The sequence below is a fragment of the Morus notabilis genome, unplaced genomic scaffold (genome assembly GCF_000414095.1).
Source record: "Morus notabilis unplaced genomic scaffold, ASM41409v2 Scaffold403, whole genome shotgun sequence".
Classification (NCBI taxonomy): Eukaryota; Viridiplantae; Streptophyta; class Magnoliopsida; order Rosales; family Moraceae; genus Morus; species Morus notabilis.
Genome location: NW_010359824.1, coordinates 400,704 through 417,163, shown reverse-complemented (window position 1 = coordinate 417,163; position 16,460 = coordinate 400,704). Strand labels below are relative to the sequence as shown.

General features: G+C 32.2%; 2 protein-coding genes and 1 non-coding gene across 5 annotated transcripts; 1 reads left to right on the top strand and 2 right to left on the bottom strand.

The window, feature by feature from the left end:
* Positions 1 to 93: 93 nt before the first annotated feature.
* On the bottom strand, positions 94 to 165 carry TRNAQ-UUG. The gene has a single exon. It is a non-coding gene; the product is annotated as a tRNA-Gln (tRNA).
* A 2,572-nt stretch (positions 166 to 2,737) lies between these two features.
* On the top strand, positions 2,738 to 6,256 carry LOC21397160 (probable WRKY transcription factor 33). 2 transcript variants are annotated; one of them, XM_010095265.2, is made up of 5 exons: positions 2,738 to 3,036; positions 3,216 to 3,407; positions 3,899 to 4,452; positions 4,984 to 5,145; positions 5,466 to 6,256. In XM_010095265.2, the coding sequence occupies exons 1-5, from the start codon at positions 2,770 to 2,772 to the stop codon at positions 5,932 to 5,934; spliced, it is 1,644 nt and encodes a 547-aa protein (XP_010093567.2). In that variant the 5' UTR covers positions 2,738 to 2,769; the 3' UTR covers positions 5,935 to 6,256. The 2 variants fall into 2 exon arrangements, with proteins under 2 accessions (XP_010093567.2, XP_024019540.1); XM_024163772.1 differs by having other exon boundaries at positions 3,896 to 4,452.
* A 43-nt stretch (positions 6,257 to 6,299) lies between these two features.
* LOC21397159 (CASP-like protein 4B1) lies at positions 6,300 to 9,218 on the bottom strand. 2 transcript variants are annotated; one of them, XM_024163773.1, is made up of 3 exons: positions 8,933 to 9,218; positions 8,689 to 8,824; positions 6,300 to 6,401 (listed from the first exon to the last, which is right to left on the bottom strand). In XM_024163773.1, the coding sequence occupies exons 1-3, from the start codon at positions 9,205 to 9,207 to the stop codon at positions 6,345 to 6,347; spliced, it is 468 nt and encodes a 155-aa protein (XP_024019541.1). In that variant the 5' UTR covers positions 9,208 to 9,218; the 3' UTR covers positions 6,300 to 6,344. The 2 variants fall into 2 exon arrangements, with proteins under 2 accessions (XP_024019541.1, XP_010093566.1); XM_010095264.2 differs by lacking the exon at positions 6,300 to 6,401 and adding an exon at positions 6,841 to 7,322.
* Positions 9,219 to 16,460: the final 7,242 nt, after the last annotated feature.

Genomic DNA, 16,460 nt, shown 5'->3' with positions numbered 1-16,460 from the left:
CTGACAAGTGCTAAGTGGCATGGCATTCAACTAAAAACTATGCAAGTAGTTTTGCTTGAAGTTGAACATGTAAACAAAATCAATCGGGTCGAAAGGTCCCACCGGGAGTCGAACCCAGGTCGCTGGATTCAAAGTCCAGAGTGCTAACCACTACACCATGGAACCTTGGACGAGTGCATTGGTTAAAAAATGCATGGAAACTAATTTCATTCTGTCATATGCTAGAAGACAAAAGAAACAGGGAGCGAATTTAATGATTTTTCATTTATATGGGAGAAAATTGTTGAATTCATGAGTCTTAATTTTTATTAGTACCTTTGATTAAAAAAAATATTAATCAGTAAAAATCCAAACCTATCTATATATTTTATGGAGTATTTATCTCCATTGCCTTTTTATTATGGTTACTCTTAAGAAGTTTCTAATATGATTTTTTTAATCATAATTTCTACTTAGTATGAACTTGAACTTTACATCAACCTTCTTGTTTTTAACTTTTGACCCTATGGAAAGTTGAATTTTCTTTGTAGTCCAGAAGAACAATAGTAATCTGCTACAACGTTATGCTGATCCATAAAACAATCCAAGACCTTGTCAATGATTTTGTTAATTAATGATACCTCTTTTCATTTTGTCAAAACTGGACGTCTTTCATTCAATTGATGAATAGGCTGAAAATGTTCTCTCCTAATTAAAAAAAAAAAAAAAAAAAGAGATGCTTTGAGTTTAGTCTTTAGTTACTCTGAAACATTTTTGTCTTCTTTTGGTTGAGATTCGACACTTTTTCTTTTTGATGGAAAGAAGGAGACATATATTTGTTATTAATGTAAATAACAATCGACAATTTAGAGAGATGGAGAAATAACTATTTATTTTTTCAAACTTTTAATATTGACAATTTAGAGAGATGGAGAAATAACTATTTTTTTTCAAACTTTTAATTTTGACAATTTAGTATGATTTTACTACTATTATTTTTAATAAGAATTGCAAATATGATTTTTTTTAGTCATAATTACCATTAGTATGAACTTTCCATTAACCTTCTTGTTATTTATTTTATTTTATTTTGCCCCTATAGAAAGTTGGTAAAAATTTTTTTTTTTTTTTTTTTTTTTTTTTTTTTTTTTTTTTTTCGGGTCAGGAAGGAAAATAGTAATCTACGACCAAAAAGTGCCGTTATTTTGGCGCTTTAAAATAATCCAAGACCTTGTCAATGATTTTGTTAATCCAATGACATCTCTCTTCATTTTCTCAAAACTGCACGTCTTCAATTCAACTGATACATAGGCTAGTAATGTTTTTTCAGCTTTAAAAATAACTTGATGCTTTGAGTTTGGTCTTCAGTTAGCTTTGAATCTTCTTTGTTTTCTTTTGGTTGAAATTAGATACGTTTTATTTTTTAATGAAAGAATGAGACACATTTACTTATTAATGCCGTAAATTATTTCTATAAAAACAAACCAGGCCCATTAATTTGAGGCCAATTTTTCATTAGGAGTATTCACGAAATCAATTTAAATGTTTTAGATTTACCTGCCGATTTAGAATTTCTCAATATACAAAATCCGTAAATTCGAAACATATTATATATGTAATATTTTTAAGTTAAGTTTTATTTTCAAAAAAAAAAAAAATTGCATATATATATGGGTTATTTTGTTGATTATTCAAATTTAGTGGAAGTTCTGATTTTTGTTAAATTAAGTTTTAACTTATGAGCAATGAAGATTTCATTTTGAGTTTTACTAAATCTAATTTGTCATTGTTAATTAGGTTGTAACAATTTAGAATTTGTTGAGCTACTAAATGTTATGCTATGTTTATTTAGGTTATGAATACTGCAAACTTTGAACTTTAAAGTAATATTGATAAATGATAAAGACTTCATTTTGTGTTTTATTTTGTGTGGGTGTTTTATATACTTATTAACTTTAAATGTGCTAATTCGTGGAATCCATAAATCCAATTAGCTTAACGGTTTTAGATTAGAGTGTAAAAAGTTTTAGATTGAATACGAGATTTTATCAATTCGATAGTTGTGGATTAAATTACAAATTAACTCCTAATTTATTTATTCCAATCCATGAACACCATTATTTTCTGTAAATCATTACTGAAGTTATTCAGACTAAATAAAAAAAAAAAGACCTCTATTTCCTTTTGCCTCCAATTTTCTATAAATATTTGGACTCCAACAAAAATGACCTATATTTCCTTCTCTCCCTCTCTCGTTGATAAAACTCTATTTCCCTAAGATTGTCGAAAGATTCAAACGCAAAAGGTTCATTATTTTCTTTGATATCATGATGCCTAAGAAGTTAGAACCGTTGGATAACAGCCCCCAACAAAGTGGTCCCGCCTATATCAGCGGCTGTAAATGGTCATGGCTGCGTCCACAGCCACGTGGCATAATACGATGATGTGCTCTTTAGGCCCTCCACCTGGGCTTGAGCCGCCACTTGGGTGAAGGCGTGGCCAGTCAAGTCAAACCCACAACCTTTGACCAAATAGTTTTCCACGGTCAAAGAAAAAGCTTTTATGCTTCTCAGAAGAAGTTTGAATCAATGTAAGTCCCAAAATGCATTACTACATACAGTTCCTTTCATTTTCCTCCGTTTGCCTTCCTCAGTGGGCTTTATATATATATATATATTTTATATACATATAATATAATATATAAAACTTTGAACACTTCTCTATATATATATTCTTACCACAACCCCAAACTCTCTCATCCACATAAAGCAAAAACCAAAAAACTTTCTCATGACTTTTTCTTTCACTAACCTCCTCTCCAACAACATAAACATAAACATGGGCAATATTGACCAAGGAAACAACAACAACAATACTAGCTTAAGCTGGGGATTCTCGGACCAAAATGGAATCGAAATTCCAAGGTTCAAGTCTCTTCAACCTCCTTCATTTCCTCTTTCTCCTTCTCCTTTATCTCCTTCTTCATACTTGGCCAACACAACTCCTTTCAGCCCAACTGACTTCTTGAACTCTCCTATTTTCCTCTCAGTTTCTAATGTAAGTTTTTACATGCTTTTTTATCGACAGTTTATGTTTCTGAACATTAAATTGGTCAAAATCATGTATAACGGCTTAAAACAGAGAGCTACTCGTAAATTCTCATTACTTGTTATGTTTAGCTTTGTTGGGTCGTTTGCGGTCTTTCTTACTTTGTCCTGTTTGTTCTTGTAATTCAGGCTCTTCCGTCTCCAACAACCGGGGCTTTTGCTAGTCAAACCTTTGACTGGCGGAGTAATTCCAACGACAACAAGAAAGAAATTGAGGAGGAAGATAATTTCTTCTCTGATTTCTCATTCCAACCCCAAACTGGCTCTGCTTCAACAACATCGTCGTTTAACTTCCAAGCCTCTTCAAACACGGTTTCGGTGGTATGGTTTTTGTTGTAGTTCCTTCCCAAGTCTTGGCATACAATTTTTGGGTTTTGTTTTTTCGTCATTTCTTGTTTTTTCTTTCTTTTGTTTCTTACTTCCTTATTTTTAATTCTTTTGGATATTTTCTGAGAGAAGACCAAGACTTTTTAAGCTATATTTTACAAGGAGGCCTAAATAGCTCTTATGCATGGCCTTTTCACTAAACCGCATAATTTATTTATTCATTTCTTTATTTTGATACTGAGTACATCATAAATTGAAACATTGATAGACCAAGACAACAATTCTTGTACCCCATGTGCAAATTTTTCGTCATGTCCTAGTTGAGATGTTTAGTTTTAGGACATATTTTGAAATTAAAAATACAAATTTTTAAAGTAAAAAAGGTTAGGACAAAACGGTAATTCAATTTTACAGAATTAACAAAGTTTTAACAAATTCATGTTATTTATTTATGAGACTAAACATTATTTTTCTTATCCCAGCAGGAACAATCAATGGAGAGGCAACAACAAGCATGGGATTTCAACGACAAAACCAAAAACCAAAACACTAGTTTCTCAATACAGAAATCAGAAGTGAAGACAGAATACCCAACACATCAGAATAGTGTCGTTTCTTCAGAACCCCAGTATGGTCAATACGTGAGGGAGCAAAAATCAGATGACGGGTACAATTGGAGGAAGTACGGACAAAAACAAGTGAAAGGAAGTGAAAATCCACGTAGCTATTACAAGTGTACAAATCCTAATTGCCCAATGAAGAAGAAAGTTGAGAGGTCTTTAGATGGCCAGATCACTGAAATTGTGTACAAAGGAAGTCACAACCATCCTAAGCCTCAGTCCACTAGAAGATCAAATGGGGTTCAAACTTGTTCCCACACAAATTCAGGAGTTAATTCTGATCACTCAGGACACACCATGTCCAACGTGGTGCATGAGGATTCTTCGGACTCCATTGGAGAGGTAGGTTTCAATCGAAATTCGCCTACCTTTAACTCCGGAGGAGATTTCGATGACAATGAACCCGAAGCCAAAAGATGGTAAGCTCAAGAAAGACTTATAAAAAGATCTTTCATGTGGTTTTAATGGGATTTTTTTATAACATAAGTAGACATGTTTTAAAATAGAAAATAGTACCCTTACCTGTAGTGTCGAGTCAGGGTTCTCTCACAAAGGCAGGACGCACCCTATTTTTGTGAGAGAATCTCATCCGGGTTGAATAGTGATGTTCTTTCAAATATGATAATGTTTATTTGAACCTAACTCTCTAGAAACACAAATGTTGAGGGGCTCCGCAAGCCTAGCTCGGCATGTAAAAGGGGTTGAGCCACACCTAAGTGGCGGATCCACGCCTACTTTTATGTGAAGCTTGGGCTTATATATAATGTTGCCTAGCTTTACTCATTTAGAAACCCACACTGTGGATAGGGTTACATATATAAATTGACAAAGTGGTTTAATTTGGTTAAAAAGAAATTTGTGTTTGTTTGTTTTTTTGTTTTTTTTTTTATTTTTAAAGATGAATTGGGAAAATGAGTCTAATTTGGCTTTGTGAATTGTCTTTGCTGCAGGAAAGGAGAACATGAAAATGACGTGTTTTCAGCTTCTGGGAATAGGACTGTGAAAGAACCTAGAGTTGTGGTGCAGACGACGAGTGAAATTGATATTCTGGATGATGGGTATAGATGGAGGAAGTACGGACAGAAAGTAGTCAAGGGAAATCCAAATCCAAGGTATACTTGCTTAAGCAATGACTTCAGTCCTATACAACTTACTATTTATGACCACGTCAATAATGTTTCTCTTTGTTGGTCGGTAACTTTATTAAGGTGTCTATAAAGCGACTTTATAGAATAACATTGTTTTGAAAAAACATTAGGAAGACACGCTATTTGGGTTGAAATTTTTAGTTTAAGCAGCTACTTTTCTCTCTTTTTTTTTCAAAAAAAAAAAAAAAAAAAAAAAAGTTATTGCCTTAGTGATGAATTACTATGTATATAGTGAGTGATATTAGCATTATTGTCAAACTTAATTTTGTTGGTCCATTTTGTAGGAGCTATTATAAGTGTACATCGGTGGGATGTCCAGTAAGAAAACACGTGGAGCGAGCATCGCACGACACAAGGGCTGTGATAACCACGTATGAAGGAAAACACAACCATGATGTTCCCGCAGCCCGAGGCGGCAGCAGCTACGCCGTGAGCAGGCCCACACCTAATAACACCACCAACGAAACCGTAACGATGCCCCTTAGGCCCATGCCTTTGGCCAATCACTCTAACCAATCAACTTATTCGAGCTCCGTTTTGAACACAAGGTTGCCAAACTCAGTGGCTCAGCCACCCTACACCCTGCAAATGCTGCAGGGTCAGGGGAGTCTTGGATTTTCGGGGTTTGTAAAACCGGCCGGGATGTATGTTCAAGTTCAACAATCTGAGCCCGAGGGCTTGTTCTTTAAGACCAAGGAAGAAAGAAAAAAGGAGCAGAAGGATGGGACATTTTTTGATTCGTTTCTAGCTTAGAATTACTTCTAACTCGTTGGACCAACTTAGGATACATCAATTAGAAATATTTACAAGTTCCAATGTATAGTTACGTAGGCAGTTGTATTAGAATGTTTTAGGGTTTGCACACGTAGCCTGTTACATTTTTTTTTTATTCGTTTTAGATCATAGTAGACTAAATTAGAAGTTTTTGAACAATTGAGTTTTTCTTGTGAAACAAAGGAGAACATAGAGTCACCAAAAAAAGAAAAAGGCTTAAACTGATAGCAAAGTTCACATGTTGTACTCATTCTTGATGATGTCCTTCCAATTTCACAGAATAAAGTATTAGATTTCTCAACTTCAAAAATCAAAGTATTAACACTAAGAGCCAATATGTTATGGACCATACATGTGCGACTGTAAGGGCGTTGACTGTCGGTTGTTGATTATAGCCAGTATGATTCGATGACCCCACGATGTCCCCGCCACCCTTGTTTGTGGTACTAATCACAGCCATCGCAAACACCCAAAAACAAAAATTAGGGAACGATCGAGATAGAGACAAAACGAGAACTACACTCACTAATTCAAAAACTATACACTCGGCGAACCTGTGTTCTATTCCATCCAATTTCTAGCCCTCATGCAAAACTATAGGCTACTAATGGTAGAGTCAAATAGTTAAGACGAAAAAAATACTACAACTTGAAGTTTAGGAGGTTAAAATACGATTGGGGCCTATACTCGGTACCGAAATTGATAATGACCTGAATGATGCTTCAATAAATGACTAATAGTGAACAGTCACAAGAATCAAAATTTCTAAAGAAACAACCCTTCAAAAAAAAACAAAAACAAAAACAAAATATAACATCGCATGTCTAAACTTTCCATATAATAAACCATGGTACAGTCGAACCAGCACAATTTAACTTGCATTAACAAGGCAAAAAGCCATAAACATTCTGCTCTTTCATAACAACAATCTGTACATCTCTTATTGGAATCTGTAGAGCATAAGCGAAACTCGTTAATGCACAGATGGCTCATGCTTAAGAAACTGATTACAATCCAAATCAGGAAAAATAATAGACAAAAAAATAAAAATAAAAATAAAAAACCGTGTTTTGAATATATAACCTTAACCCCTTTTTATACAATAGATGAATCTAAAACAGTTTGGTACGTATAATGTGACAAATGAAACAAAACGAAAGAATGGTTCAAGTTGAACAGATTTAAGATTGATTTGATAACTTGTATCCTGAAACGACAGCTGACAAAGCAAGTGTGAAGAAAGCTAGGAATGACATGGTAATTGCCGAGGCTAAGGAATCAGTGAATATGTTGTCTTGTGATTCTCTCATTCTATTTATCATTGGAACAGCCGATGATGCTGACGATATCAAGAGGTATGCTGCAATCTGCCAACAACCGGTTTTGTCAACTTCAAACTACACGTTTACTTACGAACAAAGTAAAGTTGGAACTAGTGGAATCAACTAAAATTTCTTTGTTGTTTCGTGTTTCTTTTTCCATAATTTGACGCTGAATTAGATAATTGAATGTTACAAAGTGGTGAATATTGCATAATAGACTTGACTTAACTAAACTACAAAGTGGAAGCTTATTGAGAAAAGACACGCAATTGCCGAGTATCGCATAACCGTGTGCTTGTTTATGTTTTATATACATATATATATATCTACGCATATATATATATATATATATATATATATATATGATGGTCATTTTAGCCACACCTTTTTAATTAATGGCCGAGTTCTTTTCTCCAGATAAATGACCGAATCTTTTTTTTTTTATTATTATTTTAAGATAAATGACCCTTTTTTAAGTAGTCAATCACTCGTATAACAAGGTTTATCAATGATAAATCAGTAACTATGGATTGAGATTGGCCAATCACTAATTAATATTGATCCATCATTGATTGAAATTAATCAATTAGTAATAAACCATCAAATCATACACCATTAAATCAATCAAAGATAAACCATAAACAGTCATTTCCCTAATTTTACAAAACTTTAGTCATTTATAAAAATAAAAATAAAGCTTTAAAACAACCATTTTCACCTGTTCCTATATAGAATTATAAGTTCTGGAATGATATCTATCTTATATTATGGTATTTATGTCTCACATATATTTGTGGTATGATATTTGTAATTGAAAAAAAATCTACAGCACTTAAAAAGTACTTTATCAATGAGACACTTTTTAACCTTCAAATCATCCGAAATCATATCATATTATAAAAAAAAAAAGATTTAATCAAAATGTAATGCTTAAAAGCTCGATTATAAAAATAGAGTTCTTTTTCGTATTTTATCTTAAAACTCTCCTTGCAATTGATGGAAAGAGGACAAAAAATAAATAAATAAACCAACCAACCGACCAACCAAAGAAAAGAAAAGAAAGAGAAAAGGGCAGCTTCTTTTTCAGCTCATAAGCTTGGAGTGGGCCACTAGCATGTGTACACATAATCATTAGACCTTCTACCATATTCTTTTGATCTTATCCTAGATAGAACTGCAAGTTCTACTGTGCACATGTTTATTAACATTTTAATAAATAAACAAATAAAATGACAATTAAAACATATTCTGAATAATTTTGATTGTAAGATAATTGGAACTCCAACCACAATCAAAGATAGAAACATACATGATTCGACTTAGCCATAGTAAAACGAAAATCTCAAGGAACATTTTTATTATGGAAAAAAAAAATAACCGTAGGAGAGAGAACCGGAAACGCAAAACGAACCTGATCACCACAGAAGTCGAACAAAGCCGACGTCGAACGCTGGAACAGGTATTTCCCGGTAGAAAGTTCGTGGACTTTTAGCAAACATTGTCCTCCGCTGTACAACGTCGACAGAGTCGCTATTGCCAACACATATCTACAATTATAAATTATTTCCAAATTTATTCCTCCCAATATATAACTTACAATAAAAATAACAAATATCAAATATTAAAACACGAAAAGAAAAAGAAAAAAAATTAACCTGAATTCCTCGTATCGATCGAAGTTCTTCCAATCGCCGTGTTTGTTACTGGCCATGATTATGAAAGAAAGGAGAGAGAAAAGAAAAGCCAATCCTCTCAAAGCCAACGATCCTCTTCTCAGTAGGTCCTCCCTCTTCCACCGCCGTAGGATCCCAGCCACTCCGATACTGGCCGTCTCCTCCGTCGTCGGATTCTCCAGGTCAGCCGTCGGTGGGGCCGTCGGCGCAGATCCTACGTGGCTCTGCTGCTTCCCTCCGTCCTCGGAATTCGTCATGGATCGGTCGTTTTCTAGAAATTCGTGACGAAACAAAAACCGGAAAAAATAGAAAAGTAAAAACAATTTTTAACTGTTCTTTAATTTCTTCATAAAAATTATTTTTACTATTTTTATTTTTATTTTTAAAATATTTACTAAATAAACGTAATTTTATTTTTATTTTTACTTTTTATTTATAATACGTAAAAACTGTTTTAAAAGACGGTTTTAAACACGCATGTTGTTGGTTTGTTTTCCTTGCCCGTGTGGACTCAGCTTGCCCACGCGCTCTGACTGATGTGTAAGCCACGGACCTTGTTAGTTGACACGTGCTTTTTCTTTTTCTTTTGTTTTTGTCTTTTTTTTTTCCTTTGTTTGTTTTTGCTGAGGAGGCATTATTAGCCAATACGGGATTTGTGGGAGGTTTTACGGTTATTATGGTTGTGATGAGAAGAGCCAAACAGCTCAGAAATTGTGAGGTTTTTGGAATTTTCTGTTGGTACTTGGAATTGGAACTGGTCCTGTCCTATCCGTTTTTTACTTTTTTTTTTATTTTTTTATTTTTTTTTTAATCTTTCCTTACACGGTTTCTGTTTAGTTGTTGTAATGGGTCTTCAATTAATTAAAAAAATGATCCTCTCTGATAAGTTAATATATTATAAGTTAAATTTTTTATTCGTTAAATTTATATAGAATTACATAAAAATTAAAAAATATATAGATTTAATAGTTAAAAAATTTAATATACAGATACGTTAAATGTATTAAAATTTTTTTTTTTTAAAAATAGATAAAAAAAGAAAAGTTTTTACATTGGAGTATTCTGTCTAATGTTAAATTTACTCAAAATTGCGTCAAGACAAAAAAAAAAAAAACAATACAAAACTAATATAAAGTTTAAAATAGATCTAAGGGTAACCGAGTATTATCTATTTTTCATACACTATTCTATTGTAGAATTTTCAATTTAAAAAAAAAAAAAAAACGCATTAGTAAGATGAATAAACAAATGTTTGGCTCAATAGAATTTTCAATTTAAAAAAAAAAAAAGAAAACGTATTAGTAAGATGAATAAACAAATGTTTGGCTTAAGAATTTCAATTTTATTGCGACTCTGTCCATTTGGCATTTTTGGCTTAAGAGAATTATGGTTCGCATTAATCTGGTGTTTAATACTTTTTGTAGCCCGTTGACATTGGCATCGAAGATTTTTTTTTTTCACTTTTCTATTCTTTTTTTGTTTTGTTTTTTGTTTTTTTTTTTTTTTTTATCAGGGCATCTGAAGACCTCGTACATCTCTATTCCAACGACAACGCGTCAAGTTTGTGAGGACTTTGTCAACCACAGTAAATATATTGATTTTTTGCCCGAAGAACCGTTACTTTTTTAGATCTTTTTCGGCACATTAATTTATTAATATGTTAAATTTTTTATTCGTTAAATCCCAATAAAATTGCGGTAAAATTAAAATAGATTTAACTATTAAAAAATTTAATTTACTAATATATCAAGCGTATCAGAGAATTTTCCTCATTAGTTTGGTGGCTTTAATTAAGTTTTGATACTCTTTTTTTTGTAAATACTATTACTTCTTGATTACAAGCTTTTAGATCTGTATAAAATCACATAAAAATTGAACAAAAACACAGATTTAATTATTAAAAAAACTTAGCTTGTCAGTACGTTAGGTGTACTAGAAAATTTCCCTACTTATTTTGGTAGCTTTGATTAAGTTTTGATACTCTTTTCTTGTAAATACTATTACTTCTTAATTACAAGCTTTCATATCTACATAAAATCACGTAAAAGTAAAAAAATTCACAAATTAACTATTAGAAAACTTAACCTACCGATACATCATGCGTCAAAGAATCTCCATACTTATTTTGGTGGCTTTGATTAAGTTTTGATACTCTTTTCTTGTAAATACTGTTACTTCTTGGTTACAAGCTTTCACTCTCTACATTATGAATTGATCTGTCAAGCCTCCACAAAAGAAAAGAAAAGAAGATCAGAATGGAAAGAAAAAAAAAAGGAAATTCCTTTAAAAACTGAAGAAAAATTGTAAAACCAACAATTCTAACAAAAGAAAAGGTTTACATCATGTGATTCTAATCATTGCGAGGTCTCTAATCATTGCGAGGTCCAATTGATGAACAAGGTCTGGTTTCCATGTTGGTTAACGAATTATTTTATTCAAGTTCAAGAGCACATGAGCCATGAATCAAACTTATTCTAAGTTGAATTTGAGCATTTTACTATTTTATTTCTCCAGAGCAAATCTCAAGAAAAGTGGTTATGTGTGTGTTCGGATTCTTCATCCAAGTTCTTCATAAGAGTCATTTGTCCCTCCATGCCTTTTTGTAGCTTAGGTTGATGCCGGTTTCATACACATAGCCAAGTATTGCTGGGGGCTTAAATCCCACTTAAAATTTTAAATTATATATACAAGGATACGTAATATATTAGGTAATATATACACATACGTCCCATTAAAAACAAAAAAAAAAAAAAAATTTTTTTACAGCCTTCATAAAATTTTTGATTTAGTTATTAGTCTTTACTGACTAAAATTTATGACTCCAACACTAAACGCATTGGTCCTTCATGTCCTATATAATATCGTATAGTATAAATGGTTTTTCCGGTTCCTTATACCTTCTTTTTATGTAGTTGCTTATCACTTGGTCCACTAGTTTGTCACTGCTTACATTGGAGGAAATCGGATGAGCAGGTATGGACTCCATTATATCTTTGTCACCATAGTATGTATATAATGTGGGTATATATATAAAATCGTAATTAAATTTAGAATTAATAATTATTCAAAAGGTTCCAACTAATTCCTACTTATCCAAACTTTTTTTTATTCTTTTATTCCTCTTTTTTTTTTTTTTTTCTTTTTTGTGTATCTCAACCTCTTCCTTAAAACTATAATAATTTGCTTTACTAAAAAAATATTATAATAATAATTTCTTGCCACAGAATCAGCGGAAAACCATGAAAATCTCTTCTTTTTCATTATATTACCCACATCTCAATCAATTACTTACTTCTTTACTGCTGATTTTATCTCATGTGCTTATTAAACTTGTCTAAAAGTAACATTTGATAAATCACATTAGGGACAATCTCTAGAGAAAATATTTACTAATTTGACTTCAAAAAATAAATATTTACAAATGTGGACGGATGTGGGTCAACATTAGGGTGACTTAAAAAAAAATATATATATATATATATATAAATGAATATATATATATATATGAGTCAGTTATAGAGGTTAGTTATGACTTAGGGGATAATGAGTTGGGTTATTTCGTTGTATTTTTTGGTGAGTGGGCTTGTTAAGTGGTTGGGTTAATATGAACCTAACCTTGCTAAAAAAAACAGAGAGAAAAAAAGAAAGAAAAAAAATAAAAAGTTAGATAATAATTGTAAATGGTGTTAGCTAGAGAGTGTGTAAAGAAGAGGATAAAATGTCAGGTAATAACTGTGTGTGTTAAACTTTTAATCTTAATATTATTTTAGGAGTGCTATCTATAAAAGACCTATTTTGTGAGATGATCATTCTTTGATAACCTCTTTATTTCTTGTTTTAAAAATATAACTATTTAAGGGTTCCATAGAGAATAAAAAACCACTTAGAAAGAGATAAAGTTTTAATAATTTAATTGTATCCTATTTATTAACATTAAAGCCTTTGGATTATTTATATTATATAACTAGAGCAACATCTTTTACTTTATTTTTTTAAGCTTATATATATATATGGGTATTTATCTTTGTTGGTTAATTGATTATATAAAAAACTATATTTCGTTTAAAAAAGATCTTAGTTGTTTATTAATTTTGATACCAAAATAAAATTTTTTACTTTTTTTTTTCTGAGACTAAATTTTAGTCACTAAAAAATAGATTTAATGACTAAAAGTGCTTCAGTCACTGAAATTGTAAGATTTTATGTTGTTCAATGACTAATAGTTTAGTCGCAAAAAACATTAAATCTGTAGTGACCAACTTTTGGTCGCTAAATATTATTTTCAGTGACTAGGTTATTTTAGTCATAAAAATTTGGTCTTCCCTCCATTTTTAATATTTGGCGCCACAGGTTTTTGCAACTAAAAACGCATTTAGTCACTAAATATAGCTTTCGGCAACTAAAAAATGGTCATCGGTGATTTTAGTTCCAAAAATAATATACCTCTTGACTAAATAATTGTGAAAAATATATTTAGCGACTAACTAGTTTTAGTCATTGAAAGTTTAATGGCTGAAAGTGTAATTTCTTGTAGTGTTGTATTTCAATTTATAGCAACATGCCTCTGGCTAGAGTCGCGATTGGCTGGACTTATAAACCCTATATCGAAACTTCTTTTTGATTGTTATCATGCTTTTTGGCCTTTTCAGAATCTTCTTGCTCTTAATTGTTGGAAAACTTATATACAAATCGCAGCACTCGGTCTCGTCCATGATAAGAACAATTTCTTGGGTATGATTTCTTTCATCGTCTTCTTTTTCCTTCTAAGCTCGATCTTGACAACCATAATATTGGCTGAGATCCTCAACGTTATTTGCCATCGTGCCATCTCATTTCGATACAAAACAGTTATATGATTGTCTCATAATTTGTTGTGGGTTGTTTAGTTCATGAGTTTAAAGTAAATGGTTTGAATTAAAATTCAAATTTTTATGAGGAAAAACACTATAGTAGTAGAACCGTTTAATTTGACATCGACGAGATAATCTCCTACGTCTCAATAGTTACGCACAAAAGGAAACTCGTGGCATCCGATACTTTTCTTTTGAGCTCCAGGAAGAACATGACAAGATCAAAGTTCACTATTTCTAATCTCGGTGATCTATCATTCACTTGGTAATGGATTACAATGTTTCAATCTTCCTTTCCAAATTCAAACCCTAGTAAACTATATCAATAAATTCATGTAGGTAGCATGACCATGCACCAAGATCCTCGTTATTTAGAACGTACTCGTTCTTCTAATTCCCCCATCCGTTGTGATTAGCAAAAACATTATCTGCTATATCTGTGCATAAGAAAAGAAAAGAATATGTTAAAAAATTCAGATTGAACTACATTAATCTAACATGTGTTGAACTACATTAATCTAACACGTGTATTTTATAAGTAATCAACAATTTAAAATCATTCGGTAACCTTCTAAGTTCATCTATGTAATCCAGCAGATTACATTTTCGTCTCTACATTTTAAAATCATTCAAACTCACATTCGATAATCTAGCAAGTTAAATTATATAATTTGGCACAATGAAATTATTCAGACTCAATTTCAGTCATCTAGTATGTTCATCTATCACAACGGGTTATTAGCGACGACACTTGTCGTTACTAAAATTATAGTATTAACGACGACATATCATCGTTTAAAAGAAAATAAAATTTTTGAACGACTTATCATCGCATTAAATATTTGCAATACATGTCGTTGCACAAAATTTCTGTAATTGCGACGACATGTCATCGCTAAAATGGAATGGAATATTCGCGACGACATGTCGTCACTAATACCCGTTGGCACCAAAACCAATCTAGCGCTAACAAATTTGGCGTCAGTTTGTACATTTTTTACGAGGACATGTCGTTGCAAATAGTAATGGTTATACATGGTGGCGATGTGACCAAAAAGAGGCGGGAAATTTGGCGGTTTCCCGCGAATGGGTTCCAGATATTTCTTTATTTTTTGCGACGACTATGCAAAATGTCGTCACAAAAAATGGTTCCAGAAAATTCTTTCCAGAACGACTTTTTTGCGACGACACTTGTCGTCAGAAAAAAGGGTTCTAGAAAATTCTATCAAGGACGACTGTTTTTTTATGACAACAAGTGTCGTCGCAAATACTGGGGATTTAATTTTTCCCAAAAAAGGGCAGAAACTTTGGCGGTTTCCTCAAAATTATTAGTGACGATACTGTTAAATTGTCGTCGCAAAAAAGGAACCAGGGTATATTCCTCAAGAATATTCTCTGAAATATTAATGAGGTGAAGAAGAACGTCGTCATTTTAACATTAATTGCGACGACTATTTAATGTTTTTTATGTCATCGTAAAAAATGACTTGTATAACCACGATCGCAAAACTCCTTCCGCCATTTTTCCTGGTGAGGCTCTTGGTTTTCTCTCGTTCTCTCAGTCCAAAATCTCCAAAAACCGTCTAAAAACACTGAAAATAGCTTAGTATTATCATTCTCTCCTCAAATCTTTCATTTGCGGATAAAAAAAAGTCAAAAAATGCAGAGTTTTCAACTCCCTCTCGCCTCCCACTTTTCCGGCCAAACTCACCGTTTTCCGGCCGCCTGCGTCCTCTTTTCTTGCTGCCTTTCCGTTCTCCAACCCCCGTTATTTGTGAGTTTGAATTTTGTGAGTTAATATTTTGTATTTTATTTATTGATTTTGGTATTTTGTTAATTTATTTTGGTATTTTTGTTATGGTTTATAATTTTGTTTTAGATTTTAGATATAGTTTGTGGTTTTGAATTTAGAATTGTGAATTTTAAATTAGGATTGAAACTGAAATATGTGATAATTAGATTAAAATTTGTATAAAATTTGTTTAATGATAATTATGTGATAATTAAAAAATTAGATAAAATTTTAATTAAGATTATATAAATAATAAAATAATAAAATAAATTAATGTTAAATACTTATTATAAAATAATTTGTGTTAATTTTCATAAAATTTGATAAAACTTTATAATTCTTCGTAGTGGAGATGCCTATGGAAAGGAGTTGAATACATCTAAGGAACCGGTTGTCTGATGAGTACTCAGATGGTTTGTGTGCTTTTATTGAGGTTGGAAAGAATTATGCAAATGTACTCAGGGGTATTGGTTGTCCGTGTATGAAGTGTAGAAATCATGAGATGCATCCACCTGAAACAGTGAAAGCGCACATACATCGATGGGGTTTTGATACAAGTTACTGTTGGTTGCCGAATCGAATCCGGCTACGGAAGCGCGGTGGTGCGGGGAAGAGGCGGATCATATATAACAAAAATTTTCATAAAACTTTTGAGATACTCTATAGATTATATTAATTTATGCACGAATAAATTAATCTCATTAACTTATAAAGATCAAGAACTCAATCAGGAAAAATACCTGGAAGCCGACTCGGATGAGAACTTGAGTTCTTTGACCACGAACAATCCTTGCTCCAATCTTTGTGTTTAGAAAACCAATGTCTTCCACATCAATTCCTAGAATCCACGAAGACGTGTGTGTGGGCA

Coding starts and splice junctions, on each gene's coding strand:
- LOC21397160 (XM_024163772.1), top strand. CDS start 2,770: ATGACTTTTTCTTTCACTAACCTCCTCTCCAACAACATAAACATAAAC. Junction 3,037..3,215: donor TTTTCCTCTCAGTTTCTAAT/GTAAGTTTTTAC, acceptor CTTGTAATTCAG/GCTCTTCCGTCTCCAACAAC. Junction 5,146..5,465: donor AAGGGAAATCCAAATCCAAG/GTATACTTGCTT, acceptor TCCATTTTGTAG/GAGCTATTATAAGTGTACAT.
- LOC21397159 (XM_010095264.2), bottom strand. CDS start 9,207: ATGACGAATTCCGAGGACGGAGGGAAGCAGCAGAGCCACGTAGGATCT. Junction 8,825..8,932: donor GATCGATACGAGGAATTCAG/GTTAATTTTTTT, acceptor TTATAATTGTAG/ATATGTGTTGGCAATAGCGA. Junction 7,323..8,688: donor TCGACTTCTGTGGTGATCAG/GTTCGTTTTGCG, acceptor GGTTGTTGGCAG/ATTGCAGCATACCTCTTGAT.